Source organism: Diadema setosum, chromosome 19 (genome assembly GCF_964275005.1).
Source record: "Diadema setosum chromosome 19, eeDiaSeto1, whole genome shotgun sequence".
Taxonomy (NCBI): Eukaryota; Metazoa; Echinodermata; class Echinoidea; order Diadematoida; family Diadematidae; genus Diadema; species Diadema setosum.
The window spans coordinates 35,013,463-35,039,210 of record NC_092703.1 but is presented as its reverse complement, the minus strand read 5'-3'; the positions used below and the strand labels follow the sequence as shown (position 1 = coordinate 35,039,210).

The 25,748-nt window shown below is 37.0% G+C and overlaps 1 protein-coding gene across 1 annotated transcript; it reads right to left on the bottom strand.

The window, feature by feature from the left end:
- Window positions 1-5,476: 5,476 nt before the first annotated feature.
- LOC140242802 (exodeoxyribonuclease-like) lies at window positions 5,477-24,537 on the bottom strand. Its single transcript, XM_072322558.1, has 9 exons — window positions 24,457-24,537; window positions 22,222-22,292; window positions 21,595-21,652; window positions 19,660-19,858; window positions 13,341-13,412; window positions 12,243-12,273; window positions 7,847-7,959; window positions 6,444-6,627; window positions 5,477-5,850 (listed from the first exon to the last, which is right to left on the bottom strand). Exons 1-9 carry the CDS (start codon window positions 24,535-24,537, stop codon window positions 5,733-5,735), a joined length of 927 nt encoding a protein of 308 aa, XP_072178659.1. The 3' UTR covers window positions 5,477-5,732.
- Window positions 24,538-25,748: the final 1,211 nt, after the last annotated feature.

The following is a 25,748-nucleotide window of genomic DNA, read 5'->3' as shown; positions in this document are numbered from 1 at the left end:
TGGACTCCCATAATAACAAAGTCCTCAGAACGAGCAGTTTTCTTTCGTTATATCGAAATTTAGTTACGTGTATAACCGAACAAACAAACAATAAAAGTACATGGAATGGATAATGCTGCCGCCTGATTTTTTACTTCGTAGCAACCGGAATTTCTTTATAACTGTGTTTGTTATAACGCGAGTGCACCGTATTGTGCTCTGATATCCACCTTGTGTTGTTTTTTGAGATGGTATTAAACTACGCCATACTAAGGGACTGTATACCCTTAGAGTCGATGATAAAAATTTTATCGGCCCTTCTGTCATGACTGGACTTGTGGCAATTTGCAGTGCCCAGGGGAATCACACTGCAAGTCAGAAGCACTGTGGCTCCTTTGGGTTCAAACATGCCACTCACTACCTGTAGGACATCAGGCCCCATTCTTAGTCCAAGGTGTATCTAAACAACATAGAAATAACTTCAATCACTGTGAACCAAAGGTTACAAAACAATATGAAATTTATTTCTACAATGTTTCAAAAACATTTCTACCTAGTGGACATTATTTTTTTTTCATAATCCACATAACACTTCTGTACATAGTCCCACTGACAATGATCAAGGTACACAAACAGTAATTTTCATGTTTAGAACATAGACTTCATCATATAGGGTTACACAGTCACATTAAAACAAACCACCAAAACCTCAACATGCACTTAATAGCCTAAGTAGACTGACAGTTGTATACCAAGTAACAGTGAAACAAAACGATAATGATTTAAAGGTGCATGGTCCCGGTGTTTTAGTCAACTGCGTATGTGGGAGCACGGCGCAAGTTTCCAATAGAGACCTATGCTATCGACTCCTCTTTGGCGCTTACGCTTTGGCCCACTTCCCCAAGTCCGAAGAAGTCCGATCCACTGTAGTCAGTGGTCCGATCACAGTTCGGCTCATGATTCGGCTGAGGGGGATGACAGCTTTAGCAAACTTCTTTTGTGATGTCATAATAAGAAGCACATATGCATGCACCTTGGCATTACTACAGACTGCGTGATGCGCAGAGAAGACAACGAAGGCAACGTTACTTAGCAACACCTACGCGCTTTACTCTTGATGACAGCTCAACTTCGGCAATCTTCGTATCAATGCTAACGGTGATCGACAGTATCATCAACAGCGCCCTCTACACTACCAGGACTATGCACCTTTAAGATATGACAAGAGAGTCCTCTGCAAAATACAATGTGAATTCATTAAATGCAGAAGTTCAAGGTATCACCACCAGCTTAAAATGTATCTTTTCTCTTTATTTCAAAGGGCTATGCAGCCCATCATAAAAATGATCATGTGTGGATTGGTAGGCAGGTGGGCCACCCCTAAAAAGACTGGGCTATTTTGGTGGTTCGAAAGACGGGGGGGGGGGGGGCTAAAGGGCCCCCCTTAAAGATCTCGGCCGTGGATTGCGCGATTGCCACAGAAATTTGTACAATGGTAGTGTGCGATGTAATCTACAAGATCGTATATTTAAATTTTCCAAAATAGTCTTCTTTATTTTATTTTGATTAATTATGCTAATTTATGCGAGAAATCACTCTTTGATCTAAATCAGTAAATAAAGCTCCAAAAGTGCTCATTTTTGGTCTAATTATTCTTTGTGGCATTCTTAGCAAATGTACTTGAATAAAAATTCGGTATCAAAATTAATTTCTTATTTATTTTATTGTTTTATGAATTTCTTATGTATTTCATTATTTTTTTGACCTTTTGTTTTTGTTGTTTTTTTAACAAAATTTGTGGCAGACACTTTTTGAAGCATAATACTCCTAAAACAAATTAATTTTAGCTATTGAGAGTAAAAATAAACATATTTATATGAACCATGTGAAAAACCTCAATTTGCATCGACTTTGTACACAAAATCACATTTTTGAGCCATTTTTGGCCTCACGTGCATGTACAAAAAATGATGTAACTTCATAACCGTACCCCCGGGCATCACAAATTTGGTGTCAAAATGTGCGGGAAACTCGAAAGAAAAAAGTCACAGAGCATCGCAGCGAGAGCATTGCGTGTTGCAGAGTAATCGCGCGAAATGTCGAGGGGGGGGGCTTTTAGGCCCCCCCCCCCTTCTTTTTAAGGTTAATAGCACCCTGTTCATTACAATGAATGAATGAAGTGGGATCTTACGTGCATGGGTTGTGACTCTCTCTCACACACGGGATCTCTATTTAATGTCCTATCTGAGGGACAGAGTGCTTTGCCTCTTACTAGAGTGGAAGGAATGCTTGCACACAACATTGTTCAGCTGGACTCGGGAATCGAACCTGGGTCATTTGGATTGGGAGGCACACGCGGTACCCACTGAGCCAAACTACCACCCATGTAAATGGACAACAAATCCAAGACACAATGTCCAAGTTTAGTTAATTTCAGGAAGTCTTTACTCTGCCCATGTGAGATGGTAACTGTGATGTCATGGGTGCATCATGCCATTTCTTTTGCTTGTTTGGTTTGGTTTGTTTAGGTTTTTTTTTTAGCAGGTCATCAAACACATTTTGTTGGAAATAGGGAGAGTTGTTGAGCCAACTCTGTTTACAAAGCATGCACAATGATTTGTCACCAACCACCTGATAAAAAAAAAACAAACAAACAAACATGGGGAATTGGCATTTTTGTAGACTTTGGTGACATATCCAATGGAGAAGAGTGGATCAAGGGCAGTACATTTACCAACTTAGGGTGGTGTACAGATTTCAATGAATTGAATTACAATTTTCACAGGGCAGATATTTACAAGAATTGTCCACGTCTGTCCACATTTTTACAATCCATATGATTTTCTGACAATTGTGCCATGTTAATGATGGCAAACTGCAATGTATCATCTCAAATGGAGAGTGACTCTCTAGTTGACTTGACATGATACCATCACCAGGCTGGCGATTATTTCTAAGACTGAATTCTCATCTCTTCAATCATAATGAAAGGTGATTATCGTTGTTCATGTCATACAAGCACTAGAAATGTCCATTGTCATGCAACAAAAACTATGTATCCCCAGAATTGTTGCAAGGGCTAAGTCTCTGCCATACATTATAACCTGATTTCACTACAATAAACATCTGTATTAAAAAAGAAATCAAAATCCTTCAAGAAATGTGGCTACTAGAGTGCACAAGAGCAGATCCTCAAAATCAAGCTTCTTGTGAATAAAGACAGAACAAGTGAGGGCGCTATCAACAAAAAGAACAGGCAGCTATGATACACCTCAATACTAAATTTGGCAATGATTCGTCTAGAAACGTGGCCATTCTTGCACACAAAATGTGACATGGCGGCAACAGCTGCGGAGTACATAACCCTTTTACATCCAAAGTATCCTCCAGTACAAAGTACATGTGCCAAGGGATTACAACAATCCTCTCAATTACAAGTACCAATTAGAAATAATCCATGAAGGATGATTACTGACTGATGATGATCACAACTAATTCTACATGGACTGAGAAAGAATCGGTCACATACAGCATGATGGCCGAGTCTGAAGGGTCTTACATTTTTCCACTGGACAATGTACAGGTAAGGTTCTACAGCTTTATGACAAGTCAAAATCATCCAATATTGTCAATATTGATTGATTGCTAATTTCTGTACATCAATGTCATTTCTACAAGGCTGGTCACATGGGTGTAATACTCCAGACATAAAAAAAAAGCAAAACATATGCATTTGTGCCACTGCTACAACAAACTTTCAGTTGACAACATCATAATCAACTTATGTTGATTATAATGTTGATTATAATCAACTTATGTTGATTATGATGTTGATTATGATATGTGTGAGCTTATATTACCTCGGTATTAAGATACCTAACACACTAAAATTCATCACTCAACAAACCGTTCTCCTTGGTCACAGTGGAATTTTCCTCTTATTTGAATTGGTACTGATCCCAAATACTGGATGAAATCAGTGCAATTTCTTTGTCCCCAAGATAACCTTTTTTAAACTGAGTTTCCATCAGTAATTTGACGTAAACAAACGTTTTGTACATCACATGGTGCTTTGACAATAATATTCTGAAGTACTCTGCATTTATGGGGATGTGGGTTTTTAAAGTATACATTTAGCTGAGACAGTCTCTAATAAGATAATCCCAGTGATACACAAATACATCCTTTACTTCAAATTTATGTTCATCATAAATGAGGGTGCAATAATGGCCCAAAATAGAATATCCACGTAATAATTGTGGACAGCTTACAGATGTACACACCATAAATACTTCATCATTTCCTGTGCAGACACAAGTTACCCAATACAGTATTGATACCAATGGATCTACAAAGAAATACAATCTTATCTTAACAGCTTTCTATAGTGTGTCATGTGAAGACTACTATAAGCAGTAGCTCAAAAATCGAACTTGTACATGCTAAATAGAAGCAGCCATCATTCAAAGCTATCTCCTTCTTTCTCACGCTAACACGATGAAGATACACATGTAGCACTTCCAATAACTGCCACGTATCTATAGAAACAAATGAACTGATTGCTGTAAATGTACATGTCATTCACCCTCATACCTTCTTACCTATTACTAGCTGACATGAACTTTGTCCTCAAAGTATCCATGATAATGAGTATTCTTGAACACTGACTTAAACAGCAACTAAAGGATGCAATGGTGCAAGTATTTATTTCACTCAATCTGAAATAGCTAATATCCTGATTTTATTATGTTTTAGATCACATTAACTGTCTGCAATCAAGAGTCAAATCATCTGCAAATTACCTAGAAAGGAAAAACAAAATTGCAGTTTGCATTTTGTTTCTGTTCATTACAACAACAAAAAAGGGAAAGAAATCACATCTGATAAAGCTATATTTATGTATTTTGTTGGACTGAACTTGACACAGAAATCCAAACCCGAGTACCCCAGCAACTGCTACAGCTTACAGGAGACAAACCTACACACCCACTGGTCACTGTCGGTATAGTGCCAAAAACAAAGCAACAAAATGAGAGTTAGCAATCTGAAATTAATTACAATCTGTGGACTTAACTGTCATTTTGCCCACATTAGAAGGGATCACCTCTCGAGAATAAAGATGGATTGGAGATGAGTTTTCTCAGTAGCATGAACACAATATTGGGCCAATTATATGCAGACAAGTGTATTAAAATTCATCAAACTAATTTGCTATCAAGAAGAATGCTCAGTCACTGAAATAATCTGTATTAAATTCCTGTCAGCACATTACCATTTGCTCTAAGATGTGGTGCATGGCAAAATGTGAAATGTTTCAACTGAAAGGCAGAGTACTAATATCAACGTTCACATTTACACAAACATGCAATATGTTTGGGTTTAGTTTTGTATACACAATTACAAAAAGAAAAAAAAAAATCAATGATCAAAATCCCCACCCCCCAAATAAAAACCCTAAAATTATGGTGTGTGTGTTTTTTGTTTGTTTGTTTGTTTTTTTTTCCATACAGATCAAAGCCACAGCATGAGAATGTTGTGGTGAAAAATCGGTAGTATCAATTGACTATAGTACTCTTAGCAGTTGGATAATTTAAATAGTGATGAAGATGGTGATGAGACAATACGATGGACAGAGTAACCACGGTAATGATGACAAGATGACAATGGTGAGCTGGAGGACAGCCATGACTGGAAGATGGTGATGAGGAGGATCAAGTTGATGAGATATAGGTTGACTCGTCGGTCACTGAAGATCACATGGCCAGATAGACCACAATCGGACAGTGGTCACTCCCAAAAGTCTGTGTCCTCATAGCATGGTCACACAGTTTGGGTACTAAAGCCTTGGACACCACAGCATAGTCCAGTCGCCTGGGTGAGTAAACCATAAACAGTACAATTAGTGTTAATCAATTCCGGCAACAAATGCCATGTGGGAATAAACAAATTAACAAGATAAGATAACACACACACATCTACATACCACAAAGCTTCCAGCCAAATGACATAGAAGTGCTGCATGGATAACAATAATGTACAGACTTACATAAACAACATTCACTGACCCGAATTCACACTCACACACACACAAAAAAAAAAACCCACAATGAACAGCACACATGTATACCATGGGTCCCATCTGCTTTAGACAAAATGAAACAGTCATGCTATCAGCTGGTGATTTTCACTTTCTCTATACTACAAATTTAATGCAGGTGAAAAAAGAACTTGATGTTTTCATATGAGTAAATTCCAAGGACTTTTACAATTTCACATAATGGCATGGTCTTTGTGGCGGGGAAAATAGACTCAAGACTCAATGCTATTTTGTGTCAGGTTTAAGGTAGCTACACATGATCCAACCACAAAACTAGCCACTCTCCTTCAATTAGTACAATCACAAATAATATTTCACTGACATGTAAAGCTGAGGTCAACTTCTGCTTCTTTTCGCTCAATCTTACCATCCCACATTCTTTGCCCGACAGTTTCCCATGTAGGTCCAAAATGAGTAGACATCTTTTCTGTCTGGGTAGAGATGTCGAAAGGAATCCACGAAGCCTTCATTCAGGAGATTACTGAAACCCTCACGCTCCTTGTCAGAGAACCCCGGGGTCTTGTTGCGGTTGCTCTTGGGGTTTTTCAGATCTAAAGAGTGAAACAGATTTGATAGTTCATAGGAACGATAAATAGAAAACTGATTTATTTCAAGGGTTATGTCTCCTGCTCCAAGACTGCATTGAAACTCAACATTCAATATCAAACATGTCAAAAAAAGTCACTGATATCGCTCACAAACTAACAAAGAGAAGAATAAACATCCAATGGCCTGTCTCCTTTTGAAGAATGTTGAAGATGTATCTGTAAGGTAGTTAAAGTGTGTTTTTAATTTTTTTTTTTTTTTTTTTTAAGTTATACTTTATGCTAAACAGGAATTATCTTGGAATTCCTTCAAGGCTTTCCTTTACTTCAGTAACTAAGACAAGAGGAAAGACAATCTCTACGGCTTAGTATCACTATGTGGTCTTGAAATAATATACATATAAACTTTGCCTTGAGAGTTTCTGGTTAAAACTATGGGCAGAGGTGACTCCAATATAGTACTATTCACTGGGGGGTGCAAACCTGAAGTGAAGAGTTCTGTTGGAGGCACCGGGGCCAATACTTCTAACCCGAAACTTGACATTAGAATTAGGAGGGATCCTACAGTGACCTGAAGAGGTGCACAATGTCAGGCTTGTTTTGTGATATCACAATTGTTTTGTGAGAAATCATTACACATCACAGAGTGACAGTGCAAAGAAGCCTGCGATGTTAGACTTGCTTTGTGATGTCACAATTGTTTTGATAGAATGATAGAAGTTGTTAATTTCAGAGTGACAGTAAAAAGCAGTGTACGATGTCACGATCGCTTTGTGATGTCACAATTGTTTTGTTAGAAATTGTTACATTTCGAGTGACAGTACGAAGCAGTGTATGATGTCAGGATTGCTTTGTGACATCTCACTTTGCAAACAGTGCCCTATTTGGAAAATATTGTCATAAACAATGACATCATTTTCTAAATAGTATACCATAAAGTGCGAGACAAGCCATCATTCTGAAATAGCTGAAAATACATAATCATTATGATCATGTAAAGCTCTCTCAACCAATCACTAGGGGACTGATTTTTTATCCAAAACATAATTATCACTTTGCTTTGTTCTATGTTACAAGGTTATGATAGAGCTGGCTTGTGATGGCTCATTCAAGTCAGAAAAAGAAAACTGTCACAAGTTGGACGTTTTACGAAGTCTCTCAATCACAATTCAGTAATGCTGTCTCCACAAACAGCCTGTTGGTGCAAACTGCAGAGTTTTCTTACCAATTTCCTCATGAGCGACATTCATATCCCCACAGATGATGACTGGTTTCTTCTCATCAAGTTTTTTGAGATATTTCAGGAAATCCTTGTCCCACTGTTCCCTGTAATCCAACCTATAGACAGTGGTGAACACATTATATCACTATTCATTATTACCTGGCTGATCACACTACATTTCACACTGCAAAGAATGTTTTACATGAAGTCATTTAAGGGGGAAAGTAGACACATGGCATTAATATCAATATAGACACTTTTGTGTGCAAATCATACAAAACATATGTATTGTAGCACATCATTTTGTTACCTTGAATAAATATCTGATTCAAGAGGATGCCCAATAAAGTGAACTAAACACTAAACAAAAAGTAAGTTCCCCTAAAACAAACCTCTGTAATTATTGAATCAGGAACCTTTGAGGAAATCTGAATACATGATTATGTAGCTGTATTTCTCGGCTACCTTTCATGTGAAATTCAGTGGATATCACTTGGTCACGCTTGAGTGAGCATGACTTAAAGTCAAAATGGTCACTTTTTGAAGTTCACAAGGCCAATTTTGCAACTTTGATTTGGTGATATCGAAACAAATTTCAATTTTCCAGGATAAAAATGCATGCAACGTATAATTTATGTGCTTCTTATTGTACAATGTGACTTGTGCGCAAAATTTCATGGTTGATTGAACACGGGTGAAAATTACCAAAATGGCCGATTTGACATGTTTCTTGCGGTAATTTCTGTCAATTGAGGTTGAATTCGTGTGTTGAATAGTTTTTACACACAATTCACGTAATTTCACGGTTGAATGAGCACATTAAAAACAAAGAAAAATAACAATTTAAATTGTGCAGTAAGAATTGCAATAATTTGCTCACTAATATCAACTGTATGATGCTTTTTTCATATTGTGCTAATACCCACACGCATATCAGTGACCACCTGACATTTCAGTCACGCTTCAATAAGCACGTGAGGCTGGAAACCCTTTTTGTACCCTACATAATGAAATATTGGCATTTTGGCCATAATCCCCATGGTAAGTTCATGTGAAGATGAGGAATAATGTTTTTGAAAGCTAACAATGGCTTATGCACGCAGTGTGGTTTATTTTATGGTTGAATGACCACATTATGAAACAATGATTTATCTTATTGAAATCATCCAGCAGGTGTTGCTTTAATATTCTGCATTTAAAATCAACTGAAAAACATTTCATTATTGCGTTTTACGACCGATATAAATGTCTCAGTGATCCTTGGCATTCCTTCAAAATTTTACACGTCAAAGGGTACCTGGGGCCGGAAACCCCCCTTATAATCCATGGCTACCTTTGATTAAATATTGAAGTATTCCTGGGAAATTGGTCTGCCTTTAGTTTGATGACATTCCCTTGTTGGGGCAGAGATGAGAAATTATGCAAATTAAATCTCTGGGCCTTTGTCCTCGCTACTGAATACTGATTTTGGCATTAAATTCTTGATGTCTTTGTGACGTCATGAAGTCATGCATTAACTCAAGGGAAAATAAATGCAATTGGTCATTGACATGGTACCAAATTTCACTTTTGTTAAACATCAATATCCTCCCTTGCTGTAAATATGCACTGAGAGTCTGGAGACAGATATTGATTGTGGTGAGATAGTGGCCTTTGTTGTTCATGTGGTGTTGATGATTGTGATGGTAATGATAGTTGCTTAAAATGTTGGTTGACTATTATGCGATCGTTATGGCAATAAACACAGATTGGGTAGCATCTTCATTCACTTTTTAGGCTCTATCCGCTAACACCGCTGAATACGTCTTCATAAACAAAACAAATGTAAATCTTATGATAATTTCAGCCACGAAAAATGGTTTTGACCCGCACACTTTGCTCATCTTATGTGCTCACTAAAGCATGTCACCATGTAATTTTTTCATTGAAATCAGAATAATTTCCCAACATTGCAACTAAAACATAAAAAAACAATGAATACTTTTTATTATATAGGGTAAAACGGGTTTTCCAGCCCCACATGCTCATTGAAGCGTGACTGAAATGTCAGGTGATTGCTGTTTGCACAGTGCCATTAAACACAATACAAAAAGCATTAAACACTTGATTTCAGTGCACAAAATTATCGCAATTCTTACTGCACAACTTAAGTTGTTATTTTTCTTTGTTTTTAATGTGCTCATTTAACCGTGAAATTACGCGAATTGTGTGTAAAAACTGTTCAACATACGAATTCAATCTCAATTGACCGAAATTACCACGAGAAACATGTCAAATCGGCCATTTTGGTAATTTTCACCCCGTGTTCACTCAACCGTGAAATTTTGTGCACAAGTCACACGGTACGATAAGAAGCACATAAATTATACGTTGCATGCATTTTTATCCTGGAAAATTGAAATTTGTTTCGATATCACCAAATCAAAGTTGCAAAATTGGCCTTGTGAACTTCAAAAAGTGACCATTTTGACTTTAAGTCATGCTCACTCAAGCGTGACCAAGTGATATCCACTGAATTTCACATGAAAGGTAGCCGAGAAATACAGCTACATAATCATGTATTCAGATTTCCTCAAAGGTTCCCGATTCATAAATTACAGAGATTTGTTTTAGGGGGAACTTACTTTTTGTTTAGTGTTTATTAAAAAAAAGAAAAAATAAAGCTTTTATCAAATAACTAGAAATGTCGCTATGGCGACTGATGCCTCCGCCATAATGCATGATTCTCCCAATAGGCGTATAGTACAATGTCTTCACAATGTGTGATCCATGACAGTTTCACATAACTGGCAAAATATTGAAATGACAGGTTTGTCAGAAATGTCTTGAACTGGGTTTGCTATAATTTTCTTAGAGTGCAGGTACGCATATTTGGGGAATTTTGGAAAGTTTATGCATTGAGTTATTTCCAAGGTACGAAGAAAGAGTGTGATGACGATACAAAACAGATTTTTTTTTTTTTTTTTTTTTTTTGGGGGGGGGGGCATTGAAACCTGGCCTTTGACCCTTAACCTTTGACCTTTGACCTTCTGGCTGGAAATTTCCCTTGAGAATCTCAATTAGGTAATGCATGTATTAAGTTTTGAAACTAATAATGCAAGCATTGCATATACTAGTATATGAGGGAAATAGTAAAATTTTGAGGAGTTGACCTTGACCTTTGACCCCTGACTATTGACCCATGACCCCTAAATTCCCTAGATAATCCCTGCCAGACAACTACAACGGTACATGCATATGTACCAAGTTCCACAAAGATACATTGAACCATTTGCGAGAAAATATTGCAACATTTTCACCTAACCTTTGACCTTTTGACCTTTGACCTTATGACATGAAACTCTCTCTCTGGAGAATCTTTACGCAGTAGTACATGTCCACACCAAGTTTCAAGAAAATACCTTCGGGCATTGCATAGATATGGGGGAAATTGCAACATTTGTAGCATTTGACCTTGACCTTTTGACCTTTGACCTCTTGCCAATGTCACTAAAATCTACTCAACTAATTGTCCCATCACCCTTGGACCAAGTTTGGTGAAAGCTGCTTCATCCAGTTTTGAGTTATCACGTAAACGGATAAATTTTAGGATTTGACCTTGATCTTTGACCTTTGACCTCTGTCCGATTTCACTGAAAAACTAAGCAAGTAATTGTCCCATCATACATCATCCTCCAACAAAGTTTGGTGAAATTTGCTCCATCCAGTCTTGAGTTATCGCGTAAACGGATACAATTTCATGATTTGACCTTGACCTTTGACCTTTAGCCAATTTCACCCAAAATCTAATCAAATAATTGCCCCATCATATTTCATACTTGGACCAAGTTTGGTAAAATTCCAGTAAATATTACTTAAGTTATCGTGTAAACGAAAGCGGACGGACGTACGTACGGATGTACGTACGGACGTACGGACAGACGGACAACCCGAAAACATAATGCCTCCGGCACCACTTCGTGGCGGAGGCATAAAAAGAATGATGTTTCACCAATTTTTGGAAATTTGACAAGTCTGAATACATGAGATTATGTCATGTCAACCGCATAGAGAAATCACAAAATTCATCCAGTCAAATTTCATACAAAACAAAACACTCAAATATATACACACAATATAGTAATAGCATCTATTTATAAAACCTGGGAGTAACAATAAAACGTTTGTTGGACTTAACATGTATTCCATTAATTTTTTTTTTTTTCTGTTGGTTCTACAAATGGTCATCTTGTGTTTATCTAACAGATGGCATTTGACTGCATCCTTTGTGCAGAAATTTTCACTCATCTACATTTCTTTGGTGTCATGCTTTATTACTATTTCTATGTTGATTTCTTGAAAATGAAATGGGTTGAATCAGATCTGTTGGGGATCTGTTGGGAGATAAAATCAAACTCACCTTACAAGCTTTCTTCCAGAATTGGGTACATCTGCAACAGTAAAATTACAGTAGAGGAAAATTTGGAGAGTCATAAACATATCAAACCAGAATGATGGAACACTAGTTCTCTTCTTCAAACACATCTTGTATGGAATAAACACACTGTGTACAGAGTACACACAGATCTGATCAAAACCCATTGAAGATGGACTGATTTTCCTAAAACATTCATTTTTCACTTATCCCAGTCCAAGAATACTAACAAGTCTTAGACGGATTAAACTAATTGACCGACTAACACAGTCAATCCTCCTCTACATCCCAAACTTTAACCACATAGTCTTCTTTAATTGCACTCTGACTCATTAACACAAAGTAGGTTTCATTTAAAGATTTTTCTTCAGTCTAATGGAATTAAGCTACAATGGGTTGACTGCATGAAACATTTCTCTATGTTAAATGGGTTTGTCAAATACTGGTTAGTGATTGGCTAAACACAGTCATGTGATGGAGGAACATTGGTTATGTTCGCCCATGGGAGAATATTTTTGTAATGTTCTCCCATGGGAAATCATTTTCACGTAACAAATGACAGAAGGACCCGCGCAGAGTGAATTTGGCTCTGCGCGAGCGATCGAGTACGTTGTGATGGTGGTTGACGTTGACGTATTTGACTAAATAACATAATATAACAGATGATGACTTTTCTTGTCGGGAACATGTACCAAACATTCCACCCTCAGGGTTTGAAATGCTATTTCGGGAGGTTATAAGTCCCTCGACTTCGTCTTGGGACTTATAATCTCCCTCAATAGCATTTCTAACCCTTCGGGTGGAACATTCGGTATGTTCCCTCCCCCGCCAGTCATCATCTATATAATAACTACTCTTACTGTATGTAATTATCAAACATTTCATTATCATATAACACATGAATCAATGAAATCCCCAAACAAATATAGTCCTGAGGTTTAAAAAAATCACTCATGCAAGGTATTAAGATCATAGCAATATCAATGCAATAATCACAATAACTGTATTTTATTTGTGTCAAAAAATTATAAGCAAATGTACTATAGTCTACATTCAAGGAATACTGACTGCTACAAAACTTACAGACACCAACGAAGTAGAAGGAATCAAACTCAGCAGTAATCAAACGACCTTCCTTGTCATGCTCCTCCACACCTGGAAAGGGAGGGGAAAATAAAAAATCTTTGACAAGATATTTGTTGAACTATTTTCAGGATGGTTAAAGACATAATTTACCATCTGCAAATGAAACAAAAACCTAGCATTAGTGCTTTAAAATATTTTTAAAATGTGAGTTAGGGATAGGAACAACCACTGTAAAAATTTAAATCTGTATAATTGTATAAAGTATTGTTAAATACACAAAATGTGAGCAATAGTTATGATAACATGCTTCCAGACTAAACTGTCTACGATTGCGGTTTATTGAGAAAAATACTGATATCTCCTTATATTTTAGGCTTTATTGCAAACATTTTATATGGTAGGATGTTTTGTGATACAACAGACCTACACATAATTACATCATAATGTGACATCTTGAACATTTCCAAAATCACTGCTTTCAATGGCAAACCGCACCTTTAAAGGGAAGCAGTCCTCACGAAATAAAAAAAAATATGTTGTTGTTGGTACCTCCAATGAACTACTTTCACCGAAAACAAACTTTCAAATCACCAAATAAGTTCATAAATTTTGGTTGAAAAAGTGTGAATCTGCATGGTGAATATGCTAATGAGCAAGTCCTGGCGGAGAGTCAGACGTCACCGAGGCACAACTCTTCCCAGCCGTGTTCTGCTCGTTATCCGTACGCTCCCTAGTTACCCGGATGCATGAAGACGTCGGTGGCTACTACTGGTAGTATTTGACATTGTTTCTACGTTGTGTGTGTGTGTGTGTATGTATTGTGTATTACATTCGCAAAGTACACGTGTGGACGGTACAACTACAGTCAACCTCGCGTAAGTCGACATAATCGGGACTGAGCAAAACACGTCGACTTACGCGAATGTCGACTTACGCGTAAGTCGACATTTTGTCGACTTATAAATGAAAACTAATTTCCCCTGTGCATATTAAGATTTGAAGAGTTTGTTTGCAAAAACCGATAAGTCCATATTTGCCAAATGGAGATATTTGCGATGAAAGGTCAAGAAAAATAAAGAGAATAATAAGAAAATTTTTGCTTCTTTTGACCATAACTTCAAAAATATACCTTTATAATTATGTAGTGACCAATATATCATTTAAAAGGTATTATTTTGTACTTTATGACAAAGATCGTACTTCAAAATCTTCAAAAATGGACTTATCGGTTTTTGCAAACAAACCCTTCATTTGGATCACGATGCGGATCGCTACCCAAATCTTACTTTTTTGCCTCCAAAACATACCTACTGACATCAGCAACAATACTGTTTTAGTTCATGCAAAAATCTCGCGCGGGTTAGTAACGACAACGCACAACTCCCAAATCTCTAGAGAGATTTTGTGAGAGCGGGATCGGAAACCTAGGCCCGTTTCTAGACACTTTACATTTTAAACTTGATTTGAAATATCAAACGCAAATTCCCCCAAATTGCATTAAACTTTGCGATTTAAATTCAAGTGCGTTGCTGCGAAGATATGCGTGTGATTTCACATGATTCTGTCAAGATAATTTTTCAGTGCCGACTGAGTTGAACTATGTGTGATTTTCCTTCCCTAAGTCGCCATATTTGTTCTGTTTAAATTTGTATTGCCATACTCTGAAAATGATCTGAAAATGAATTGTTCTCACGCTCCGATTCGCAACATTACCGCTCTGTACAACGCGGGCCCGTCTGAAATAAAAAGAAGAAGAAACGTTTGATTGAAAACGACATCTTTCGGACTACTATAACCTTCGTAAAAACAAACCTCTTTCTAATTCTCTTTTACTAATTTCACTTATGGACTGAGATTTAAACCTTCGGCATTGCGAACTTTAATAATAATTCGTTGTCATTTTTTCATTGACATTTTGTGACGCAGCATGCGTTTCGGCAGTTTGAAACGTGTGGATGTTGCGATGTCTTTCCCCTGCAAATGCAGACTAAGTTCGGTCACGGCGAAAGTTCCGTTACGAAATAAAAAAATAATGCGAGCCTTTTCAACCATAATGCACTTCCGCAAATTTTTATGCGTTTAAACGCAGTTTCTAGTTTCGGACAAAAATCGCAAGTCTTTTCTGCAACGCTCTTGCTTTTTAAATACAGCGTTGCTTGTGATTTGACGGACTTGCATTTGATTTTTAGAGTTGCGTTTAAACGCAGTTGAGTTTAAATTTCATACAATTAATTTCTAGTTTCGTATGATTATCAAACGCAAGTCTTTTCAGCGTTCCGTGTGATTTGATGGACTTGCATTTGATTTTCAGAATTGCGTTTAATTTTTCTTACGAAATGAAAAATAATGCAAGTCTTTTAAACAATAACACACTTCCGCAGATGTTTAGAGATGCGTTTAAACGCAGTTTCTTATAGTTTCGTAGAGCAAGTCTTTTCTGCAACGCTCTTGCGTTTAACTACAGCGTTACGTGTGACTTGATGGACTTGCATTTGATTTTTAGAGTTGCGTTTTAACGCAATTGAATTTAAAAAAGTTCCCTACAATTTTCTAGTTTCGTATGATTATCAACCGCAAGTCTTTTCAGCGTTCCGTGTGATTTGACGGACTTGCATTTGATTTTTAGAGTTGCGTTTAAACGCAGTTGAGTTTAAATTTCATACAATTAATTTCTAGTTTCGTATGATTATCAAACGCAAGTCTTTTCAGCGTTCCGTGTGATTTGATGGACTTGCATTTGATTTTCAGAATTGCGTTTAATTTTTAATTTTGCTTACGAAATGAAAAATAATGCAAGTCTTTTAAACAATAACACACTTCCGCAGATGTTTAGAGATGCGTTTAAACGCAGTTTCTTCTAGTTTCGTAGAAAAACCGCAAGTCTTTTCTGCAACGCTCTTGCGTTTAAATACAGCGTTACGTGTGATTTGATGGACTTGCATTTGATTTTTAGAGTTGCGTTTAAACGCAATTGAGTTTAAAAAAGTTCCCTACAATTTTCTAGTTTCATATGATTATCAACCGCAAGTCTTTTCAGCGTTCCGTGTGATTTGATGGACTTGCATTTGATTTTTAGAGTTGCGTTTAACGCAGTTGAGTTTAAGTTTCCTACAATTTTCTAGTTTCGTATGATTATCAAACGCAAGTCTTTTCAGCGTTCCGTGTGATTTGATGGACTTGCATTTGATTTTCAGAGTTGCGTTTGATTTCTTATTTTGCTTACGAAATAAAAAATAATGCAAGTCTTTTAAACAATAACACAACTCCGTATAGATGTTTAGAGATGCGTTTAAACACAGTTTTATAGTTCCGTACAAAAACCGCAAGTCTTCTCTGCACCGCTCTTACGTTTAAATACAGCGTTTCGTGTGATTTGATGGACTTGCATTTGATTTTTAGAGTTGCGTTTAAACGCAATTGAGTTTAAAAAAGTTCCCTACAATTTTCTAGTTTCGTATGATTATCAACCGCAAGTCTTTTCAGCGTTTCGTGTGATTTGATGGACTTGCATTTGATTTTTAGAGTTGCGTTTAAACGCAATTGAGTTAAAAAAAGTTCCCTACAATTTTCTAGTTTCGTATGATTATCAAAGGCACGTCTTTCAGCTTTCCGTGTGATTTGATGGACTTGCACTGGATTTTCAGAGTTGCGTTTAATTTCTAATATTGCTTACGAAATAAAAAAGTAATGCAAGTCTTTTCAACAATAACGCACTTCCGTAGATGTATAGAGATGTTTTTAAACGCAGTTTCTAGTTTCGTACAAAACCGCAAGTCTTCTTTGCAATGCTCTTGCGTTTAAATACATCGTTGCGTGTGATTTGATGGACTTGCATTTGATTTTTAGAGTTGCGTTTAAACGCAATTGAGTTTCAGGTTCGTACAATTATTTTCTAGTTTCATATGATTATCAGACGCAAGTCTTTTCAGCAACGCACTTGCGTTTAAATGCAAAAGTTGCGTGTGATTTGATACACCTGTATTTGATTTTTTTTTTTAGTTGCATTATTAGTTGCATTGTAATAAATTTTCTAGAAAGGACCCAGGTTTTAATACCGCTTCAAAATAATTAACGTCAGAATATTCAGATCTACAAAAATATTTCATGTTCGGATAATGAATACCTACTGGGACATAGTTAAGTGTACAAAATTTTTGCGTTTTGAGAAAAACGAGAGGGAGAAAAGGGGTAAAGTGAACTGCCTTGGGTACTACATGTAATACTCCATTGTAAATGAGTGTATGCCCTTTCTATTCTGGCATACAAGACAATGGACGCATGGCGCGAACGCTACCGCGCCGTACACTATAGCGAATTACCGAGTAGAAATGCTGCGCATCGGAGCGGGAAAACAACTCTTTTTCAGAGAATGGCGTTAAGATTTTGAGCGAAAAATTATGTCGACTTAGACGAGGGAATTAACACGTATTTCAGCTCAGTTGGCACTGAAAAATCAGGTCGACTTACGCGAGTTGTCGACTTATAAATGTCGACAAAGACGAGGAAATTTTCAAGGAATAACAAAGGCAAAAATCGGGACTTTTTTATTGTGTCGACTTATGCGATGTCGACTTAGGCGAGGTCTACTGTATATCTACGGTAGATATCCCGTACGCGGTTTGCCCTTCACACTTTTCCAGTCTATCACAAGCGCAGCTGCAGCCCTGTCGCCGCTCATGCATGTTCTAGTACGTACAGATTGTAGGTAGACACGGTTCTACACATTTTTTCTGTCCCAGACCCACAAAAGTATCATGAAAGGTGAGCTGTATAGCTGGGAAATCTCGGTACAACGATGCCGAACATAAGAAACTTAGGGCCTACAAAATCTCGATATCGTGTTGTGACCTACCTGTGCGTTTACCATTTGAGAAGCGATGTTTTTACATGGACCGGCAGGCTGTGGCCCTCGGTTATAAACCGAGAAAACTCCTGAAGCCAGATACAATCCCGACCATTTGCTCACATGAGTTATAAAACAGAAACACCTCGAGCATCGACTTCGAAGAGAACCGAGGGAAAAAAGCGTAGAGAGGTAAGGAAAGTGGCTAGCTATGTTTCATTTACTGTGGGGCTGCAGCCGGGGTTGGACTGCAGTACAGTGCCACTGAGCTAGCTGCTGCCAGTGCCGACTGGACATGCACGGCAAAGAGGAGCGAAATCATATCCCTACGACCCCCTGTGTTTACCCTTCCCGGCTCACGTCACAGTTATTTTTTCGAGGAAAGGCGATATCTGACTACTTACAGAAATATTGAGATACAAACAATATTTTCTTTGAAGAATTCGACTCTCTCATGCACAGGTTATCTTTGGCAAAATCAGCTAGACGGAGTACTGTGTACATTAGTATGGTAAGAATTCGCGCATGAGAGTGGTTTCTACGCTAAGAAGTATGCAACACGGACGGAAGCTAGAAAAGGACCGCGCCCATTTGATGTCAAGTTCATTGTATATTTGGTTTAAAAATACAAATAAATTTATGTTAACAATATCAATTTTTCATGAATTATATATATCTAAGCTTAAAATGTTTTGTTTGAAATAATAAAACCACAAACTTTCACATTATATGATAAAATTGCAACTAATCATTTCAACACTTAAATTGGTTTTTAGAGGCACGGCTGTCAACTTGGTGAGTAGGGCATGCATGATGTACCATCTTTTTGCCGGCTCTTACATGGTCGCTTGCAGGAATTATTTTTCAAAAATCGCGTACGGAGACAGTTTTTCATTTCCACGTGTATAAACTGGTGAAAGGTTATGTTTTTTACTCTTCTTAATTATTATTACAGTGAAAATCTCAGGACTGCTTCCCTTTAAGAATGAAATACTTAAATCACAGTACCAATGATCATTCAATCTCAGATACACTTTGGGGGAAAAAAAAGCAAAACAAAACAAGCACACACATAACATGACTGACTAACAAACAGCCAACATATGACACACCACATGCTGAATGATTGTGATATCTGAACATGGTTTTACACATTCATTCTCTCCAGTCATATACATTGCACTGACAACCACAAATTTATCAAAGAGAATGAAACATTTTTACAAGGAAATACATCAATTTCAACTAATCAAAATATAACTAGAAAGGTAACACTTTTACAATATATGATGTGTCATTTCTTTTCTTGTGCTGAAGTTGAAAGTTGAAAGGCTCACAATAACTATTAAACCTTGGGTGAGTCACAGCACAAATTCACCTTACAGTATTAACTCAAGATGACAGAATGACAAATAGAAAAATGGAAACTTCTGTGAGGTGGAAACAAAACACAGTCCATTATTTTTAGCTCACCCATGCCCTTCATGACTGAGAGTGGTTTTTTCTTGGAGTAGACTGCCACACCAGAGTAACCTGCCTTCTCAGCTGCATTATAGGTAACATGGTAACCTTCAATGTCTGCTTCAGGGGGTGGCTTATTAGCATCAATCTTGGTTTCTTGGGCTAGAAAGATGTCTGGGGACTCCTTGACTACGTAGTCAATACCTCCTTTCTGGAATGAAACAGAATGAACACAAAACAGGGTCTTGTTTAAAATACAAAGCTTTACTGATACAGCAAAGAAAAACAACAGCCACAATAGAAAGATGCAGTATGTACAGTAGCTAAAATCCCGTGTGTCAATACAGGGCTGCAAGCAATGTAGGAGCTTTGACACCTGAAATGGATAGTTCTTGCTCAAGGTCAATATTTTGTGAAAAGTTGCCCTATTAAAAATTTAGAGATTTGCACATGAAGAGTAAAAGGGAAATTCTACCAAAATATTGACACCATTTCTACTACACTGCTCCCATTGTCTTACCAAATATTGTGTAACCTTGAATCTAGTTTCTTGTGTGATATACACATTAACCTGTTGTTTGATACACATGTACCATAAAGTTTATCTTACAAGCAGCAGTTTTACAAATTGACACTGTTCCCAAAGCACTCAGATGTCAAACTCTCGGCCACAGCAATACACTGCTGTGAATATCTCTGACGACTACATCAAATTGATCTACAACAGTGTATTAGATACATTTATCACAGAATTTGCCTCTGATCTCTCAACTTTGACCAAATTGACAAAAATATAAAGCCTCAAAGTAGCCTTCTACTACACTGATTCAATTAAAATTCATAATATGCTGCCAGAATCACCACTCAACATTTTGTATTCTTTGTATGCCTTTGATATTGTTTGTTTGATTTAGAATCCATTTGAATCAATCTTTGAATTACATTTCACAGATACACCATATCTCAGCAAGATACCTCACTTCATTCTCAAGCTTTACATGTATCACACAAAGATGACAAGAATACACAATGACAGAGAATCAGAATGTGTATGGAACCATAAAAAGGCAGAAACATTAATCAAAGTCTGGACTTTGTGTGATTTAATCACACATGCTTAACTACTGGATAGTTTGTCACTCATCACTGCTTTTTAATACTATGAGAAAGCGGCATGTTGAAATCAAACTTAAAGGTAGGGAATACCATTTGCATGCCTTAAATAAAGAGTTGTATAAATACAGTGGTATGTTGAAGAGAGTATCATTTTAGAAACTCCCATAAAGTATTGAAAGTGGAAGGTAACATTTAGTACATTTTTATTGACCGTTAGATTTTGAATTGAATTTTTTTCGGGGCTCACCGTAAATTCCAGTACATTACTGGGCTACCTTTGCAGACCCATGCACTGCATATGTGTCCATCATGTATATTTTGTGAAGAAAGTTCATCAAAACTTACGAACATTTCTATATACATTCTTGCCACACACTCTATACATCAGCTCTTACACTTTTAAAATTGTGTTTATAGATAAAAAAATACAGAAGACTGCAACAAAAAGGCTAAAGTGTGGCTGACACACAGAACTACTGAGTAGTTGAGTTTTGTGCATTATTCAAATTGTAGATAACTGTTGACTTCCAAAATTCTCAGCAGTTGCCTAAACAAGTCCCCTGAGGTTCATATTTAATGTTTTGCTGCATTTTGGGAGGTCTGTAAAAGGTATCCCCTACCTTTAAAGTTTAAAACAGGCTTGCTGGAAGAGCCTAGATACTGATGGCTGTCTTGTGTGTGTTCCAACTCAGTAAATTCTACTAATGCACTTACATTGTCTCATAAAACACCCAACAACACTAAAGTATATAAAAAAAGAGCATCTTAGTACCGGACATATTTCAGTTCATTAATCTGTTCTATGTGCCAGAGTTCTAGAAGGATACTCACCTTTATCCAGGCCTTCATTCCACCTATGTTCCAAGCAGAAATTTTCAGGTTGTATGCTCTGAGACAAGAAGAGAAAAAGATAAATTTGATCAAGACTACTGGATAATCACAAACACTGACATTCAACTTCCCTTCACAACAAAATATTTTCCAGACAAAGCTCAGTTTGGATGAGACAAGATATAATTTGTGAAAACCAGTTCTTATCACACAAATTATGCATTCACAAAGTAACACACTGTATGAAAATGTTTGACATCGAGCAGTCCCATACAGCCATATCATGTGACATCTGGGTCTTGTATCTTTTTAAAGCAGAACTGGCTGTATGTTGATTCCACAAATAATAGCCATTGAATAAAAAAATGGGTACAATCAATAGCAGGTGTTATGATACTGAACTAATTAGAACTGAAATGAAAGCATAAAACTCTTTGAATGATGCTTTTAATGACAAAGTGACATTACTGAGGAACAAAGTGTTACTGTTGTTGTGGGTGTGTGTTTTTTATTTTTATTTTTTTTACTTCATTGACATAATAAAATTACATGTATACTGTATGTAGGTAGTTCAGTGAATTAATGGCTATCATCAAAAATTTAGAAGTCTGATCAAGCTGAACTCACTGTCCAGTCTCAGATTTCTTCTCTGTGGTGTAGACTTCTTCCTTGGTTTCCTCCTGACCTGTAGCTGTCTCCTGCTGACATCAAACAAACAAGTCACATGAACAATGTTTCTCATTAAATCACAACATAGCTTAGCATGACATGGCAAAACGGAGCTTCTTAATTTCTTTTACTGTTTGCAGATTACAATTAATAAGCATTTCACATCTCAAATTTTGTTGGTTGCAGTTTTGTGTTTGCATTTCTATGCAATGTTGAAATATCCTTGTGCTTGATATTCTGGCTACTAAATGTTAGAACAGTGCGAACATTTAGTAGCCAGAATATCAAGCACAAGGATATGATGCAGTGAATCTTGATGAAATGAATCTTACTTGGGTGGGGGGGATAGGTAGACATGAAGGAAGGTGTCTTTCTGGGCCTTTATAAAGATAATGCGATCTTTAACCCTATATTCTTACTCTCAATTCATTTTGAATGCAAACAAGGGAAAACTGACCAGAAATGTACCGTATGTCCAAAAAAAAAAAATTACAACGGGGCCCTACGCCATGATATCTTTAAAAATATTGCATCAATCTAAGTACAAATTCAGGGTGTGAAACTATAACTCATTGCCCACATCTATCAGAAAACCTCATTCCATTTGCTTCAGTGGTCAAAGAGAAATGAGGAATTTTGTAGAGGATGTCGGGAATCTCTTTTGTCCAAGTTCTGTCTATTGTTCACCCACAAAATCATCGAAGTGCTAAACTTGGAAGAATCAGACTCATGACATGCTTTACTACAATCCCCATTTCTCTGTGACCGCTTGACCAAATCGAATGGGGATTTCTGCAAAATAGAGCTAAGATGTTATATTTTAAGACCCTGAAGTAGCATTGACAAAAAAACAATCATATTGGATGTTATCAATGCGAAAATCTGATTGTAATTTTTGTTGGACATACTGCAGTATGTCCCTCAAAAATTACAATCAAATTTTTGAAGTGATAACATCCAAAATGATCGACCTGTCTATGTGCTACTTCGGGGCCTTAAAATATAACATCTTAGCTCTATTTTGCAGAAAACCTCATTCAATTTCGTTAAGCGGTCACAGAGAAATGTAGATTGTTGTAAAGCATGTCATGAGTCTAATTTTTCCAATTTTAGCAATTCAATGCTCTAGCGCGTGAACAATAGACAGAACTTGGACAAAAGAGATTCCCGACATCCTCTACAAAATTCCTCATTTCTCTTTGTCAGTTGACCACTGAAGCAAATCGAATGGGGTTTTCTGTAAGATGTGGGCAGTGCGTTATAGTTTCATACTCTGAATTTGTATTTAGATTGATTCACTATCTTTAAAGATATCATTACGGGGGGTCCCGTTGTAATTTTTTTTGGGACATACTGTATACATGTGTACATTTATTTAGTAATTCATACAAGTAGGTGAAAAATTCAGCAATCAAGTTGCACAATTTTCACACAATTTATCTTTGTAATTATTATGCAAGTAAATGCTTTCTTCTTTTTAAAATTCTGATTTTTTCACAGTTCAGTTGCATCATTGTAGAAGTCCTTTTTACTTGTAAATTGAGGAAAGGTGGTGTTTGGTGTATGTTTTAACAATACATGATTAAAAAGTAGGCAATGCTTATGCAAATTACAGATGATGAATATTCACTATCAACAAAATTCTGATTGTTCTTGTTTCTTTGTTTCCCAATTCTCATGAATTTCATTGTTTTTTATTATTTTGGGGTTTTTATTTTTTTTTTTATTTATTGTTACATGAATAGTTTGATAGCCAAGTGTTGTTTTCAGAGAAAACAGCAAAAAACAATACAAAACAAAATGTGAAAACACAAACTTCTAAAAGCCATAGGCCTACATTGTACTCAGAAAAATCATTGGAAACTGCTATTTTTGTGAAACTAGTCACATTGTTTTATTTCTGTAACCAAAACACAATTGGATGTTCCGAAACAGGGACTTAAATGAAAGAAAAAAGGCATAAAATTTCATTATGACTTCTGATATTGAGGGATAGAGTGCACAAATTGTCACAGCATAGACCTACCAGGTGTCAGCAAACCACAAAACACATATAGAACCATCTACTACCAGTACTAGGCCTAATCTCACATCACGGTAACGAAATACTGTCTAAATTACCGACTGGCAGTGAACTAAACATGCCAATTTTGAATGCTTTGCTTACTGTGCTATTTAAATGTCAGACATTACCTCTGGTGCCGTTTCCTTGGCAACCTTCTTGGCTGGCTCATCCTCTGCTCCTCCATCTGTGTTTGCCTGCACAGAACACATAAAAAATTATATTTCATAAACCAAAACAATGTCAACATGAGTTGATTTTAGATTCGTCCTGGTCGGGGGGGGGGGGGGGGGTACCATTGACCCTTGATTCAACTATAAGCTATCATACAACATCTAAAAAGAATGTAGGTATCCAACTGGTCGATTGCCCATCACGTGACATTCAGTTGCAAGTACCATCACATGCTGTGGCTGTCAGCCGTGCAATTTTGTTTGAGCAAAAATGGATAGCACATGGCTGACGTTACCCATTTCCATTGACTCCCATGTTAAACACATGACTGACTCATAAGTTTTTGTTCCATCGCACAGCTCTGATCTCACAATAAATAAACATTTGTCATGCATGCACACTCAACAATTACAAGTGTGCTTACCAGCCCATACTTTTGTCTCTCAGTTTTGTAAACAACTTAAACCAATCAGTTTTGCATACATACGTACACGGAGACTGTGTGGCTACTCATTCGTCTTTCACGGAAAATGGTTGTCATTTCTGTGCTAAATTCAAGAATCTGTGTGGACCACATCTGTTGATGTTCGAGGTGTTGTAATATAGATCTACAAATAGTGTATGGTCTTTACTCGTGCAATGGAACAAGATTTCACACTCAGTGAAGATGAGGCACACTATTTAACTCGGCTTCATCTCATTGAATAGAGGCTCTTTTAAATTACTAGTATTAGAGTGCCTGTATCTTTTACCTCCTGTGATAACTTTACACAGCCTTGTCACTGTACACAAGTGTCGCGACAGGGCTGTACCGACCGGAGGCCACGTAATCTTTAAATTCTGGGGCGCCGACACTATTCTGAATTTACTACACCATATTTGTTACTCAGACTATGTAAAATGAAAACTTTATCTATTTAGCTTCCGTCTTTAGCTATCGATATTGACATACAGATATCACAACTTACCAAAAATGAAGCCATTTTTAATCGTATACGCCGCAGAAATCGTAGAAATCGCAGTAATGATTCGAAATGTTGGTGCAGCACTGCAAAATGGTGGGTAAAGGGGGCGCTGTCGACCCTGCGGGTGTACAAACTCTAGCAGCGCAATTTGCATCGTTCCAAGCTGGGAAAGATTTTTTTATTATCGCCCAGCGATGATCACAGCATTCCAGGTTAAGATTGGACTTTTTGCTCAGTGTATGTTGCGTGAGGGCTCACTACGGACTGGTGATATACCATGCTCA